General features: G+C 34.2%; 2 protein-coding genes across 6 annotated transcripts in view; both read right to left on the bottom strand.

The window, feature by feature from the left end:
• The window catches only part of LOC143238019 (cell adhesion molecule Dscam1-like), a 257,713-nt gene that overhangs the window by 167,869 nt on the left and 72,795 nt on the right, over positions 1-17,049 (bottom strand). The gene's annotated exons all lie outside the window — the stretch shown is intronic.
• The window catches only part of LOC143238020 (cell adhesion molecule Dscam1-like), a 30,813-nt gene that overhangs the window by 11,103 nt on the left and 2,661 nt on the right, over positions 1-17,049 (bottom strand). For all 3 annotated transcript variants that reach the window (XM_076477900.1, XM_076477899.1, XM_076477901.1), the window contains exons 3-9: positions 16,092-16,240; positions 13,072-13,206; positions 11,242-11,397; positions 10,684-10,754; positions 10,056-10,296; positions 9,690-9,788; positions 7,263-7,454 (exon numbers count right to left, since the gene is read on the bottom strand). In XM_076477900.1, the coding sequence (XP_076334015.1) occupies positions 7,263-7,454; positions 9,690-9,788; positions 10,056-10,296; positions 10,684-10,754; positions 11,242-11,397; positions 13,072-13,206; positions 16,092-16,240 (1,043 nt within the window). The remainder of the gene's footprint in view (positions 1-7,262; positions 7,455-9,689; positions 9,789-10,055; positions 10,297-10,683; positions 10,755-11,241; positions 11,398-13,071; positions 13,207-16,091; positions 16,241-17,049) is intronic.

Below are 17,049 nucleotides of genomic sequence, written 5' to 3'. Positions count from 1 at the left end.
TTCAATTTTTTTAAGATACCAACTTTTTAGATCAACTTGACTGTAGCTGGTTTTAAACTAAGTACAGTTTATTTCCCGTCACACTAACATATTCAAATATGTTGGTGTATAGTGCTACACATTGATAAAATGTTTTAACAACTGGTGACATTACTTATTAACTTTAAGAACTACTGACCAGAAAGTAGGCAACAAGTCAGCACACCATATCACCCATATTGATAAAATGTTTTAACAACTGGTGACATTACTTATTAACTTTAAGAACTACTGACCAGAAAGTAGGCAACAAGTCAGCACACCATATCACCCATATTGATAAAATGTTTTAACAACTGGTGACATTACTTATTAACTTTAAGAACTACTGACCAGAAAGTAGGCAACAAGTCAGCACACCATATTACCCATATTGATAAAATGTTTTAACAACTGGTGACATTACTTATTAACTTTAAGAACTACTGACCAGAAAGTAGGCAACAACTCAGCACATCATATTACCCATATTGATAAAATGTTTTAACAACTGGTGACATTACTTATTAACTTTAAGAACTACTGACCAGAAAGTAGGCAACAACTCAGCACACCATATCACCCATATTGATAAAATGTTTTAACAACTGGTGACATTACTTATTAACTTTAAGAACTACTGACCAGAAAGTAGGCAACAACTCAGCACACCATATCACCCATATTGATAAAATGTTTTAACAACTGGTGACATTACTTATTAACTTTAAGAACTACTGACCAGAAAGTAGGCAACAACTCAGCACACCATATCACCCATATTGATAAAATGTTTTAACAACTGGTGACATTACTTATTAACTTTAAGAACTACTGACCAGAAAGTAGGCAACAAGTCAGCACACCATATCACCCATATTGATAAAATGTTTTAACAACTGGTGACATTACTTATTAACTTTAAGAACTACTGACCAGAAAGTAGGCAACAACTCAGCACACCATATCACCCATATTGATAAAATGTTTTAACAACTGGTGACATTACTTATTAACTTTAAGAACTACTGACCAGAAAGTAGGCAACAAGTCAGCACACCATATCACCCATATTGATAAAATGTTTTAACAACTGGTGACATTACTTATTAACTTTAAGAACTACTGACCAGAAAGTAGGCAACAAGTCAGCACACCATATTACCCATATTGATAAAATGTTTTAACAACTGGTGACATTACTTATTAACTTTAAGAACTACTGACCAGAAAGTAGGCAACAACTCAGCACATCATATTACCCATATTGATAAAATGTTTTAACAACTGGTGACATTACTTGTTAACTTTAAGAACTACTGACCAGAAAGTAGGCAACAACTCAGCACACCATATCACCCATATTGATAAAATGTTTTAACAACTGGTGACATTACTTATTAACTTTAAGAACTACTGACCAGAAAGTAGGCAACAACTCAGCACACCATATCACCCATATTGATAAAATATTTTAACAACTGGTGACATTACTTATTAACTTTAAGAACTACTGACCAGAAAGTAGGCAACAACTCAGCACACCATATCACCCATATTGATAAAATGTTTTAACAACTGGTGACATTACTTATTAACTTTAAGAACTACTGACCAGAAAGTAGGCAACAAGTCAGCACACCATATCACCCATATTGATAAAATGTTTTAACAACTGGTGACATTACTTATTAACTTTAAGAACTACTGACCAGAAAGTAGGCAACAACTCAGCACACCATATCACCCATATTGATAAAATGTTTTAACAACTGGTGACATTACTTATTAACTTTAAGAACTACTGACCAGAAAGTAGGCAACAAGTCAGCACACCATATCACCCATATTGATAAAATGTTTTAACAACTGGTGACATTACTTATTAACTTTAAGAACTACTGACCAGAAAGTAGGCAACAAGTCAGCACACCATATCACCCATATTGATAAAATGTTTTAACAACTGGTGACATTACTTATTAACTTTAAGAACTACTGACCAGAAAGTAGGCAACAAGTCAGCACACCATATCACCCATATTGATAAAATGTTTTAACAACTGGTGACATTACTTATTAACTTTAAGAACTACTGACCAGAAAGTAGGCAACAAGTCAGCACACCATATCACCCATATTGATAAAATGTTTTAACAACTGGTGACATTACTTATTAACTTTAAGAACTACTGACCAGAAAGTAGGCAACAAGTCAGCACACCATATCACCCATATTGATAAAATGTTTTAACAACTGGTGACATTACTTATTAACTTTAAGAACTACTGACCAGAAAGTAGGCAACAACTCAGCACACCATATCACCCATATTGATAAAATGTTTTAACAACTGGTGACATTACTTATTAACTTTAAGAACTACTGACCAGAAAGTAGGCAACAAGTCAGCACACCATATCACCCATATTGATAAAATGTTTTAACAACTGGTGACATTACTTATTAACTTTAAGAACTACTGACCAGAAAGTAGGCAACAAGTCAGCACACCATATCACCCATATTGATAAAATGTTTTAACAACTGGTGACATTACTTATTAACTTTAAGAACTACTGACCAGAAAGTAGGCAACAAGTCAGCACACCATATCACCCATATTGATAAAATGTTTTAACAACTGGTGACATTACTTATTAACTTTAAGAACTACTGACCAGAAAGTAGGCAACAAGTCAGCACACCATATCACCCATATTGATAAAATGTTTTAACAACTGGTGACATTACTTATTAACTTTAAGAACTACTGACCAGAAAGTAGGCAACAAGTCAGCACACCATATCACCCATATTGATAAAATGTTTTAACAACTGGTGACATTACTTATTAACTTTAAGAACTACTGACCAGAAAGTAGGCAACAAGTCAGCACACCATATCACCCATATTGATAAAATGTTTTAACAACTGGTGACATTACTTATTAACTTTAAGAACTACTGACCAGAAAGTAGGCAACAAGTCAGCACACCATATCACCCATATTGATAAAATGTTTTAACAACTGGTGACATTACTTATTAACTTTAAGAACTACTGACCAGAAAGTAGGCAACAAGTCAGCACACCATATCACCCATATTGATAAAATGTTTTAACAACTGGTGACATTACTTATTAACTTTAAGAACTACTGACCAGAAAGTAGGCAACAAGTCAGCACACCATATCACCCATATTGATAAAATGTTTTAACAACTGGTGACATTACTTATTAACTTTAAGAACTACTGACCAGAAAGTAGGCAACAAGTCAGCACACCATATCACCCATATTGATAAAATGTTTTAACAACTGGTGACATTACTTATTAACTTTAAGAACTACTGACCAGAAAGTAGGCAACAACTCAGCACACCATATCACCCATATTGATAAAATGTTTTAACAACTGGTGACATTACTTATTAACTTTAAGAACTACTGACCAGAAAGTAGGCAACAACTCAGCACACCATATCACCCATATTGATAAAATGTTTTAACAACTGGTGACATTACTTATTAACTTTAAGAACTACTGACCAGAAAGTAGGCAACAAGTCAGCACACCATATCACCCATATTGATAAAATGTTTTAACAACTGGTGACATTACTTATTAACTTTAAGAACTACTGACCAGAAAGTAGGCAACAAGTCAGCACACCATATCACCCATATTGATAAAATGTTTTAACAACTGGTGACATTACTTATTAACTTTAAGAACTACTGACCAGAAAGTAGGCAACAAGTCAGCACACCATATCACCCATATTGATAAAATGTTTTAACAACTGGTGACATTACTTATTAACTTTAAGAACTACTGACCAGAAAGTAGGCAACAACTCAGCACACCATATCACCCATATTGATAAAATGTTTTAACAACTGGTGACATTACTTATTAACTTTAAGAACTACTGACCAGAAAGTAGGCAACAAGTCAGCACACCATATCACCCATATTGATAAAATATTTTAACAACTGGTGACATTACTTATTAACTTTAAGAACTACTGACCAGAAAGTAGGCAACAAGTCAGCACATCATATCACCCATATTGATAAAATGTTTTAACAACTGGTGACATTACTTATTAACTTTAAGAACTACTGACCAGAAAGTAGGCAACAAGTCAGCACACCATATCACCCATATTGATAAAATGTTTTAACAACTGGTGACATTACTTATTAACTTTAAGAACTACTGACCAGAAAGTAGGCAACAAGTCAGCACACCATATCACCCATATTGATAAAATGTTTTAACAACTGGTGACATTACTTATTAACTTTAAGAACTACTGACCAGAAAGTAGGCAACAAGTCAGCACACCATATCACCCATATTGATAAAATGTTTTAACAACTGGTGACATTACTTATTAACTTTAAGAACTACTGACCAGAAAGTAGGCAACAAGTCAGCACACCATATCACCCATATTGATAAAATGTTTTAACAACTGGTGACATTACTTATTAACTTTAAGAACTACTGACCAGAAAGTAGGCAACAAGTCAGCACACCATATCACCCATATTGATAAAATGTTTTAACAACTGGTGACATTACTTATTAACTTTAAGAACTACTGACCAGAAAGTAGGCAACAAGTCAGCACACCATATCACCCATATTGATAAAATGTTTTAACAACTGGTGACATTACTTATTAACTTTAAGAACTACTGACCAGAAAGTAGGCAACAACTCAGCACACCATATCACCCATATTGATAAAATGTTTTAACAACTGGTGACATTACTTATTAACTTTAAGAACTACTGACCAGAAAGTAGGCAACAAGTCAGCACACCATATCACCCATATTGATAAAATGTTTTAACAACTGGTGACATTACTTATTAACTTTAAGAACTACTGACCAGAAAGTAGGCAACAAGTCAGCACACCATATCACCCATATTGATAAAATGTTTTAACAACTGGTGACATTACTTATTAACTTTAAGAACTACTGACCAGAAAGTAGGCAACAAGTCAGCACACCATATCACCCATATTGATAAAATGTTTTAACAACTGGTGACATTACTTATTAACTTTAAGAACTACTGACCAGAAAGTAGGCAACAAGTCAGCACACCATATCACCCATATTGATAAAATGTTTTAACAACTGGTGACATTACTTATTAACTTTAAGAACTACTGACCAGAAAGTAGGCAACAAGTCAGCACACCATATCACCCATATTGATAAAATGTTTTAACAACTGGTGACATTACTTATTAACTTTAAGAACTACTGACCAGAAAGTAGGCAACAAGTCAGCACACCATATCACCCATATTGATAAAATGTTTTAACAACTGGTGACATTACTTATTAACTTTAAGAACTACTGACCAGAAAGTAGGCAACAAGTCAGCACACCATATCACCCATATTGATAAAATGTTTTAACAACTGGTGACATTACTTATTAACTTTAAGAACTACTGACCAGAAAGTAGGCAACAAGTCAGCACACCATATCACCCATATTGATAAAATGTTTTAACAACTGGTGACATTACTTATTAACTTTAAGAACTACTGACCAGAAAGTAGGCAACAAGTCAGCACACCATATCACCCATATTGATAAAATGTTTTAACAACTGGTGTCATTACTTATTAACTTTAAGAACTACTGACCAGAAAGTAGGCAACAAGTCAGCACACCATATCACCCATATTGATAAAATGTTTTAACAACTGGTGACATTACTTATTAACTTTAAGAACTACTGACCAGAAAGTAGGCAACAAGTCAGCACACCATATCACCCATATTGATAAAATGTTTTAACAACTGGTGACATTACTTATTAACTTTAAGAACTACTGACCAGAAAGTAGGCAACAAGTCAGCACACCATATCACCCATATTGATAAAATGTTTTAACAACTGGTGACATTACTTATTAACTTTAAGAACTACTGACCAGAAAGTAGGCAACAAGTCAGCACACCATATCACCCATATTGATAAAATGTTTTAACAACTGGTGACATTACTTATTAACTTTAAGAACTACTGACCAGAAAGTAGGCAACAAGTCAGCACACCATATTACCTAAGCGATTGACTATCACACTTATCATCCACCCACAGCTTAAAGCGGGGGAAATATTTTATGGTATCGCACGGATTCGAAGCAGGCTCACCATATTCGAGATTCAGAGCTTTACAATAGGACCGAGCTGAAGCTAAAATCATGAAACGTATACAATCTTTGCTGAGCTCGTAGACAAAGCAGAATTTCCCTAAATTGGACTTTCTACTCCGTAACATGTGATTCCGAGTTCAGCAAATTATATTAGATATTACTGAGCATTCAAAATATCTCGCTAAGCTCTCTTGGCTTGCAACATCTACACATATCCTTCAACTATAAATATTGTAGGCTCAGTTCTACCCGTTTTCTTTATTCTTTTAATTTATAAAACGTGATTTTGACATTACTAAGGATTTAAATATATGAACTATCTTGCACAATCAATTGAAATAGTTACAAACATGTAAAAACAGACCTAACAGAACAAAAGTTTTACTAACTTTGTAAAAGTGTTAGAGTATTTTAACCTTGTTTTTGGTTGTTTCTTTTTTATAAGGAAACTAATATGGTTTACCATACACGTTTGCAGTATAGAAATATATAAAGCGTTAAATGTACAGGTCCTACTATTCAAATTGACTTTATAATAAGTTTCTTTCTTTGTTTTTGTGGTTTGGTATTTCATGGTTTTTCAACTTTATAAATAAACATCAATATATGTGTGTATATATTTATATTGTCTGTTCCTTTAACATTTCCACATTTGTTAATCAATCAGCACCAAACTTGACACGGTGATGCAGGAGGACATAAGGAAGACCACAAGGGGGGTCGTACCCCCATTTAATTTTATATAAAATTTTGGAGAACTACCAGATCTGCACAACTTCACACAGTGATACAAGATGACATAAGGAAGATTATGAAGGGGGTTGGGCCCCCCATATACTTTCATATTGATAGCATTATTGAAATCAGTATGTCTTTCTTTTCAGTATCGTTACATTTAAGTTTTTATTTGTATTTTAATTTTTATTATGTTAATAATAAGACAAATAGAAACACAGCTTCCCATCCTTTATTATAAACAAGCACACCAGTTAGTAATGCTGTAAATACAAACATCTGTCTTGTAGTAGTTTTTACTCACCAGCACCATGTGTCCGCACTGATATAATTTCACTTGGTTCACTTCGACCAACGCTGTTGGTTGACACCATGTATAATTTATACCTCGTGCCACATTCAAGTCCACTAAGCGTGTAGGTCTGATCTGCAATCTTTGACTTCAGTGTATTCTCGACCCAGTTCTTGTTTTCTTCTCGGTAGTACAGTACATAATCTAGGACCAGAAAGTGAAAATTTCATACACGTTTTTGTTTTTGTTTTTTAATTTCGCGTCAAGCTACACGAGGGCTATCTGCGCTAGCCGTCCCTAATTTAGAAGAGAAAGACTAGATCTAAGGTAGTTAGTCAACACCACACTCAGCCAACTCTTTGGTTGTTATTTTACCAACGACTAGTGGGATTGATCGTAACGTTGTAACGCCCCCACGGCTGAAAGGGCAAGCATGTTTGGCGTGACGGGGATTCGAACCCGAGACCCTCAGATTACTAGTCGAGCCCCTTAACCACCTTGTCATGCTGGGCCTCTTAGCACACTGAATGGACGTGTGGTAGAATTAACAAAATAAGTATTATAATGATCCCACGTCTAAACATGTGTTATGGGACGGGAATTTGAGCTCGCAACCTCCGAACCACTTGGGTAAGGCCAGGTAGAATATTTCGTACAAAAAATTTCAAGAATGAAATTATTTGCATTCCCACAGAATTGGGCTACACCACTAAGTTCGAAACATTAAATAAAAGTACAATAAGAAACAATACCAATAACTTGAGAGAAGAGATTATATAACACAAAATATGATTTTATTTTAGTCAATGGGTCTCTTATCGATGAGTGGCACAGTGGTATGTCTGCGGACTTACACACTAAAAACCGGGTTTCGATACCCGTGGTGGGCAGAGCACAGATAGCCCATTGAGTAGCTTTGTGCTTAATTCTAAAAAAACATATAAAAACTCTTATCGATGACCCCCGCTAATACAGCGGTAAGTCTACGGATTTACAACGCTGAAATCATGGGGTTCGATTCCCCTCGACAGACACAGCAGATAGCCCGATGTGGCTCTGCTATAAGAAAACACACAAACACACTCTTATCAATAGTAACTCGAATTACTTTATTTTGAAATATCAAAATGACTTTAGGGATAACAGTGCGCCGTATAGTTTGATAATAAAGCATTATATATCGTTATAAAATAAAATGTAAATAAAACAATATTGCTAAAAAATGTAATATAAATATTTTAAAATGATTAAAACCCAAATGCTTGTTAAAATAAAGTTAATGCCACAATGGTCTCCATTGATATCAAAACCCGGTTTTTAGTGGTTGGAGTCCGCAGACATGCCTCTGTGCCACTAGGGAGTATAACGCAAACGATATAATACTGCTGAAAGCCTCTGCAGAAACAGGAACCAATTACAAGAGAGGGCAGACACGTCAACCTCACTAAGTCCATATTAAGATACCAAACTCAAAAGCTATGTCATATTTATAAATGAGCGTATCCAGAGAAACCGAACAACCATCACTATACAACCGTGTGAATATCATTTTGTAATAAGCACTTAATTTTCAAACATATTAATCAAATTACTTGTGTAGAAGAAAAAAAAACAGTTTGTTTGGGGGGTATCCCTCACAATCGTTAGCATATACAGGTCAGTACTGACTCACTTCTTCACCTTGAATTTTCTAATGAGTCGATCTTAAAGATCAAACAGAAATAAAAGATTCTGTAGGTTTTAATGTTTTGATATACCTTTCTTCTCGTTGTAAAACATTTTAAAGTACGTATTTTGATTATACGCAGTATAAAGTAAAGTTTATTAAATATAACCGATGATAAGTTGATTTTATTTATTGTTTGGCCCGGCATGGTCAGGTGGTTAGGGCACTCGACTTGTAATCTGAGGGTCGAGGGTTTAAATCTCCGTCATACCAAACGTGCTCGCCCTTTCAGTCGTAGAGGCGTTATAATGTGACGTTCAATCCCACTATTCGTTGGTAAAAGAGTAGCCCACGAGTTGGCGGTGAGTGGTGATGACTAGCTGCCTTCTCTCCTGTCTTACACTGCTAAATTATGGACGGCTAGCGCAAATAGCTTTTGTGTAGCTTTGCGTGAAATTCAAAAACAAACAAACATACTAGCGAAACATTAATTTATTATCACAATAGAAGTAAATAATCTCATTAAGAAAAAAAAAGTGTCATAAAGTAAATACATTTTATCTTTGAAATAATCATTTTTTTTTTTCCTTGTAAAGAAAGATCTGGAGCTCAATAAATAATAAACATGGCGGCCACTAGACATCTTCCATAGGGGTCGTTGTTATACATTTATTTTCCTGGGCCAATGGTTTTGTCTTATTCCGGTGTCACTGTTTAAGTGGCTGTACTTAAATTTTCATCTTGTTTTAAGCCTAGTTAAAAAAAGTTCTTACCAGTCACTGGGCTACCAAATGTTCTTCGATGACTCCAGCTAAAGGTTATAGATGTCGCTGTAGTCGAAGCAACTTTCAGTTGTGGCGCCGTAGGAGGGACTAAAATGTTACGAAGAAAGATTCTTTGAGTTTTAATATAAGTCTTGTTAATTATTCATGGGTCTATACTAGTTCTTCCTTACGAACTATTATTATTTATCATAAAGTGGTGATAACAGAGATTTTTTTTTCAAAACTTCAACTCGTTGACCTTAAACTTAAAAAAAACAATCTTAATAAAGCAGTTAGAAATCCTCTTAAGAGCAGTTATTAACTCTTATAAGCTTTTTCTAAGCTATTCTGCTGCCATTAATATGTATGACCTACCATCAGCAAGAGTCTTGACGGTCACCCTATCAGAAATAGGCCCAGGTCCTTTGTTATTGAACGCCTGGACTGAGACAGAATAGAACTGGGAACGAAGCAGGTTCGTCAAGTGAGACTCTAGGTTCATGGCTTTACTTTTCAGTTCGACAGTCTTGTACATCGTAGGCTCTGATGATGTTACCAATGTGTAACCGATATAGTATCCTTTAATTGAACCGTTCCATAGTTCCAGACGTGGAGGCTAGAGGTCGTCATAACGAACAGCCAAATAAGCAACGAGGTGCGAGCATATACAACAAATGTAAAAAAAAATTAAAAACATATGATAATAAACCTCTTATTAGTTACGTAGAATATGAAAAGAGTTATTATTTCTGTTGTCATTAAATATGTAATTCCTTTATTTATTATGAACTGGAAAATAAAAAAAAAATTTACTGTTCATTGCTGTTTGGCTCAGTTGTGAACTAAACATGCGTCTCTACTCCAGTAAACTTACTAAAGGACATAAATAAATAAATATACGTGACTTGCATTTATTGTTGGATTTTAAATTACGTTGTGGCAACGTCGTTTTGTTGACTAAAAGCTTAGAAATATAGAGAAATAAAATCCAACTTTATCTTACCTCCCATGTCACTTTGATTGAATTTGGTCCTGTAGCTACTACTTTCACGTTCAGAGGTGGCGCTCCAGGCACTGGAAAAGAAAATCTTCGTGGATATTTCTGGACTACGTGGTAAGAAATCAGTCGGTACAAATCTGGGAATTAATTTTCTTTGAATCTTGACGATTAAATGAATGAATTATTTAGAATATCCGAAGTAGAAATGTTAGTGGTTTTACTGTCAGTTCACTAAAAGCCTCACTATAAGCAGATAACCACAGGTAAGTTCATTAGAGGCCTCACTGCAAACACGAAATTATTTGTCAACTTATCAGAGTCCTCACTGTAAACAAATAATGATTTATCGATTCATTAGAGTTCTCAGTGTAAACAGGCAATGATATGCAAGTTAATGGAAGGTAAGCTAGTGATAAGCTATTAAATATTAAATTATGTTTCTAATAAAATTCCTCAAATAATTTACACCTCTTGGCTGTTTACTTTATATAATTATTAGGCACAGAGCACATACTCTAAGTTTCGGTTACAACAATAAACTAGTTTAAAATACAGAGCTACCTTCTTCGTCTGTTTCTCCATTAATAATTAGACTGTAGTTGCTACGCCCTATAGAATTTTCAGCAGAAACACGAAAACTGTAGACACTTGCTGGAAGTAGACCGTCTATGACAGCCATGTTTCTATTGGATGTTACAATAAATTTCTTCCAGGCACCTAGACGTATCCAGAGTGTTTAAGTTAAATAGGGGTGAGATGAAATAAAAGCATTCTTCACATACAGAAAAACAGAATACTTTAATTTACACACATTTTAAAATATTAAAATGGATACAAATTTATTTATGAAAAAAACATCTGTCCACAGTAATATCAAAACGTTACTTAAGATACAGTAGTGTGCAAATGTGTTGGGACAAAGTCAAAAATTAGATTTTAGGCTACTTTCAAAGAACAATGGAAGGTAAATCACAGATGATACATCAACATTGTATTAATCTTCATATTTAGTGCAACAGAAACTCAGTGGAAGTGCTTGAGTTCAGCAAACAGTTAATATCTTGTGTGTTTCTCTTTTCTTTTAATAACAACAGACTGTCTTTCAGACGTTGTTGTAACATATATAGAGTGATTACACTTCAAATGTTTCTAGTACACTCCCATAAAATTTCTTCGGAAGTAAATTTTGCTCTGTCAAGTTTTTTATCTATCAAATCCTAGATACGTTCAATTGGGTTAAGATAGGGGCTCTTTGAGGACCACTGCATCATATGACCATTGCCTCATCTGAATGACTCCAATAGCTTCTTTATTAGCTAAGTAATTTCTGCATAAGTTGGAATAGTGTTTAGGATCATTATCTTCTTAGTAGTAGAATCCTTTATCAATGATACACATACCACTTGGTATACCATGACGGATCACTGTCTGTCATTTACTGCATGGTTGTTTATCTCATGCTTGAGGTCAGTGACAGTCTTCCTTCTGTCCTGAAGGCTTCATAAACAAAGATACTTAACTTCAGTGTTACTGGGTTTAGGTGTTTTGACTCCTTCTTTTCTGTTTTCTAATTTATCTGTCTTGGCCTGCTAATCTAGGGTGTACTTGATAGTGTTTGGGGAGCATTTCAAGTCTACACCAATTTGTCAGAGAATCCAACCAGCATCACGTAAAGCTTTTATGTCAACTCTCTGCTCTACTGATAATTCTCTACACGTTTAGGGACATAACATAACAACAAAACTTAATATATATAATGGTAAACATTGTTTTCATCAAGGTTTATTTGTAGAGTGCTATTAAATTTATTTCTTCTAACATACCTGTACCATATGCTAACTCCTTGGTATCTTCTTTCTGTATAGTTAAGACACTTCATGGGCTTACCACGACAGTTATTTCAGACCCTTCATTTGATCAGTATGTTTATTCAAGCAAAACTGTTATGACACACACTTGGTACAAGTATATGGGAAGTCTAAAGAATGATAGGTATTCTCACCCTGGTTCATTCAGTTGTCAACATTCAGTGAAGTATTACCACAGTGTTGAAAATTATATTCTATAATTGCAAGGAAAATTTAACCTCATAAAATGGAAAGAATAACAAAGTATTCTGTTGTCCTAACACTTTTGTACAGGACTATCAATTCATTTACAGTGATATTGAAATGGATACAAACTTATTTATAAGACATCTGTCTACAGTAATACTACAATAGATGCAACGTTATTTATAATACAACTGTCTACATTAATATTAAAATAGATACAACTTTATTTATAATACATCTGTCTACAGTAATACTGAAATAGATGCAACGTTAACTGACTTTACTAAATTAGAAAAGTATATAATTTGACCAGAAGTAAGAATTATTATCAACATACCTGAATCCTGTTGCTGGTATTGAATGTGGTATCTAGTGATGGGACTATGGCCGTTTAGAGGTTCGACCCACGTTAAGGTTAATGATCTCCCCGTTTTATTCACAATCCTGACACCAGATGGCACTCCTGGTGCCTCTGTAAAGACACTGTTGTATCCATAAACTTCTTGAAACCGAAGATTAAGTAAAAAAGTAAAATGTTACTATTTACGATCTCTAAAAATAAAGGTAATAATCCATCCGCAGATCCGTTTCACAACTACATGTTGGTAGAGATCTGTTTCTCAGTATACTTATATTCAAATACAGCCTGAAGATAAAAAATGTACAATTAACTAATTAATATACTTTTCCAGTTTATTTTTTTTTACTTTAAGTGTCATATATTTTATATGTAACTTGTAAAAGTACCCGTCAATAGTGACGGGAAAAGTTTAAAGTTAATATATGAATTTAAATTATTTCATGGATAACAGTGCTGTACTATTGCTTTCACTCACAGTCAAAGCTCTGAGTTACAGTGTGAAAAGTCATTGTTGAACATTTCAGTTTTGCTAAGAGCTACTCAGTAATATACAGTAAGCTTATATTTTTATTATTTAAGTGACGTCACATATTGAAATGTGAATGAATGGCAGTTTGATCTGTTCCCAACCATTTACTGTAGAATAACCTACTTAAAAAAATAAAATTTGACATCAATATTATTCATGCCTGTTCTCCCGTCATTTCAGAAGTGAATTTTGAGGTTTGCCTGCGTGCACAGCTTTTCAAACTGTACACAAATGAACGTTCGGACAGAAATTACAGTTCTCAATATGTATAAGGTAATTTAATATTCAGTTTGTTCGAGATATTGTTACGGCATATGATAGTTTTGAATTTCACGCAAAGCTACACGAGGGCTATCTGCGCTAGCCGTCCATAATTTAGCAGTGTAAGACTAGAGGGAAGACAGCTAGTCATCACCACCCACCGTCAATTCTTGAGCTACTCTTTTACGAACGAATAGTGGGATTGACTGTCACATTATAATGCACCCACGGTTGAAAGGGCGAGCATGTTTGGTGTGACAGGGATTCGATCCCACGACTCTCGGATTATGAGTTGAGTGCCTTAACCACCTGGCCATGCCGGGCCAGGTATAGGATAGACTTGACATCAATTTGTTGTCTGCACAGCACATACCTATGAAATTGAACTTAATAAAAATTTATTTGGTTTTTAATAACGGATTTTCTATAACTCAGTTATGCAGATTTCGAAAATAATATTCATTTTTTTAACATCATATAAAGATTTTTGATTTTGACAAATTAAGAAAAAATGAATCTTACTTAGATCAAATTATTATTTTATCACAATGAAATTTTTTATTCTTATTTTAACAAAAAATACAATCAAAATGAAGAAGATGGAAGAACATTGACGTTAAATATGCAACCTTATTTATCCTAATGTTTTTGTGAAATTTACGTCTTTTTGTCTCAAAACTACGTCTTGTTTTTCTTTTATGTTGTGTTATGCCGTTTTGTGAAATATCTGTAAGTGATGGAGAAAAATGAATGTCATTTTCAGATTCAGTGTATAGGAATTACTGTTGAACACGTAAAAAATATAATAACAATAAAACCACCGCAGGCCTGTGTAGTTAGTACATTGTTTTCGTTAAATCACATAATTCATTATTATTTCTTCGTCTTCGATGAAATACAAAACTGTGGTTACCATGTATTCCTTCTCCCGGTAAAATAGTGGAAAAGCTACAGATTTGAATTAGTCACACACCAGTTACGTGAAGACAATTGTTATATTGGTAAAGTCACGTGTCAGGTTATAATGCATTTCTTTTATAGCTCCTGGAGTTAGTGCCAGATTTCTCTATAATTAAGAAATATTATAAACGGAAAAGCAACATTTGCATGTGTCACGATGTCATCGAATTCCAGGTGTCATTGACTTCTATTGACACATTTAACGTTTTACATTCGTTTCACGACTAGACTGTTTCAATAAATAAATACTATGTGGACATTTCGTAACGATGCTTTTCGTCAACAGGATACGATTGTCAAATTCTACTTTTATTATATGGATGGCTGACAACTGTTCAATGTTATTTTCAAAATAATGATCATAATATAATGAACCAACCGCTACTGAAGTTCGCATACAACAACATGAAGTAGTTGTCACTGAAGTTCAAATTTGTTAAAGTGTGCAAAATTCAAAGTTAAATAAGATGTTTCATTTGAAACCTTTCTGTATGTGAATTTAAGTGCCAGTGTTCTAGTTTTTATACAGGTTCGTATTTGATAAGATGTTTACGTATTAAAACCTGGAGAAATGCAAGTTGACCTGAGGAAGAAAGGTTCCGATATGTTCCACCTGATCTATTTAATAGCTTAGAGTTCCAAAATTACCTCTACTGTGAACTAAAAAACTCCTATCCGTTTCAGGTTTGTTCATAGGATCCGGCATGGCCAAGCGTGTTAAGGCGTGCGACTCGTAATCTGAAGGTCGCGGGTTCGCATCCTCGTCGTGCCAAACATGCTCGCCCTTTCAGCCGTGGGAACGTTATAATGACACAGTCAATCCCACTATTCGTTGGTAAAAGGGTAGCCCAAGAGTTGGCGGTGGGTGGTGATGACTAGCTGCCTTCCCTCTAATCTTACACTGCTAAATTAGGGACGACTAGCACAGATGTGCGAAACTCAAAAGAAACATTTGTTCATTGTTATGCTCATCCAGAAACTTCTTTATATAAAAAAGTACAGTCCTGCCATCTATGAACAATATAAAATATTACAAACCAATTACTATAGACAAAAGTCTATTATCTTCATATCAGGTTTTTTGTTGTCGTTCAGCGTAAATGTGCTTTTCAACTCAACTGAAAATAACGTTGATCAGAGTAATGTTTTTAGCTGTTCAACATGAATATAAATCATTCGAAATGCCAAGTATTAAAAACGGTAAAAAGGAAAATTAAATTTATATAAAAGTTAAACTCTCACTCACCCTGTACAATCACCTGAAAATTCGCAGTGGCGTTGCCATATTTATTTGTCACGTGACAGCTAAACCTATCCGTGTCGTTTCGCTCACTTACAGCAATGAACAAAATTGACTCATTAAAATTGTCTCCATTTTTCTCTTCAAATATATACCTGGAAAAGTAACATACAAACTATGAGAACAGCAAATCACTCGAACACTCCAAAGTTATTTACAGAAATCCAAGAGTTCTTTCCTATAATCTTAATACATTTCACACGTGCTTTTTAACGTATATCTACAAAAGGGGAAGATGTCTGGTTTGATCCTAGTCTTACGAAGTTTTATTAACAGTTTAGAAACTGTTAGAGATAATAAAACATTGGTAAACCGAAAATATCGTTAATTTCACGCATATCATTTAAATAATATTACACACACACACACTGTTAAATTAATGATACATAATTGAGTCATCGGTACTATACAGTTATAAGATATCTTATACTATTGAATATGAATGGCTGCACTTTAGCCTGAGTCACTTATGTTTAAATAAAAGGGAAATAATAATAAACCTTACTATTGACAACCCTGTTAAAATATTTATAATGTGCAACTTTTTGTGTACAAGATATCCGCGAGAAAAGATCTTAGGTTAATGGCTTATTAACGAACGCTTGACGCGGTCAAATGGCCGAATCGTTGTTCAATGAAAATATTTCAAAGAATATTGATAACAGGTAAAGGTATCAAGTTTCTTTATTATTATGATCATTTACAACTACATTAACAGGAAAACCATCATCTCTGAGCAAAGGTATTTCGCTTAATATTTATTTGAAGACAATTATATGTAGACAGACGGCAATCACAATTAAAACGGTATTTATAAATGGTCTGTTCAAAACGTTTTTTCGTCTTTAAACTTAATTTAGATATTCGACACTAGATGGAAGCACCCTTAAATACCAAACAATGC

Source organism: Tachypleus tridentatus, chromosome 13 (assembly GCF_004210375.1).
Source record: "Tachypleus tridentatus isolate NWPU-2018 chromosome 13, ASM421037v1, whole genome shotgun sequence".
In the NCBI taxonomy this organism is placed as follows: domain Eukaryota; kingdom Metazoa; phylum Arthropoda; class Merostomata; order Xiphosura; family Limulidae; genus Tachypleus; species Tachypleus tridentatus.
Note: the sequence above shows the minus strand (reverse complement) of the source record. Positions and strands in the feature narration are given on the sequence as shown.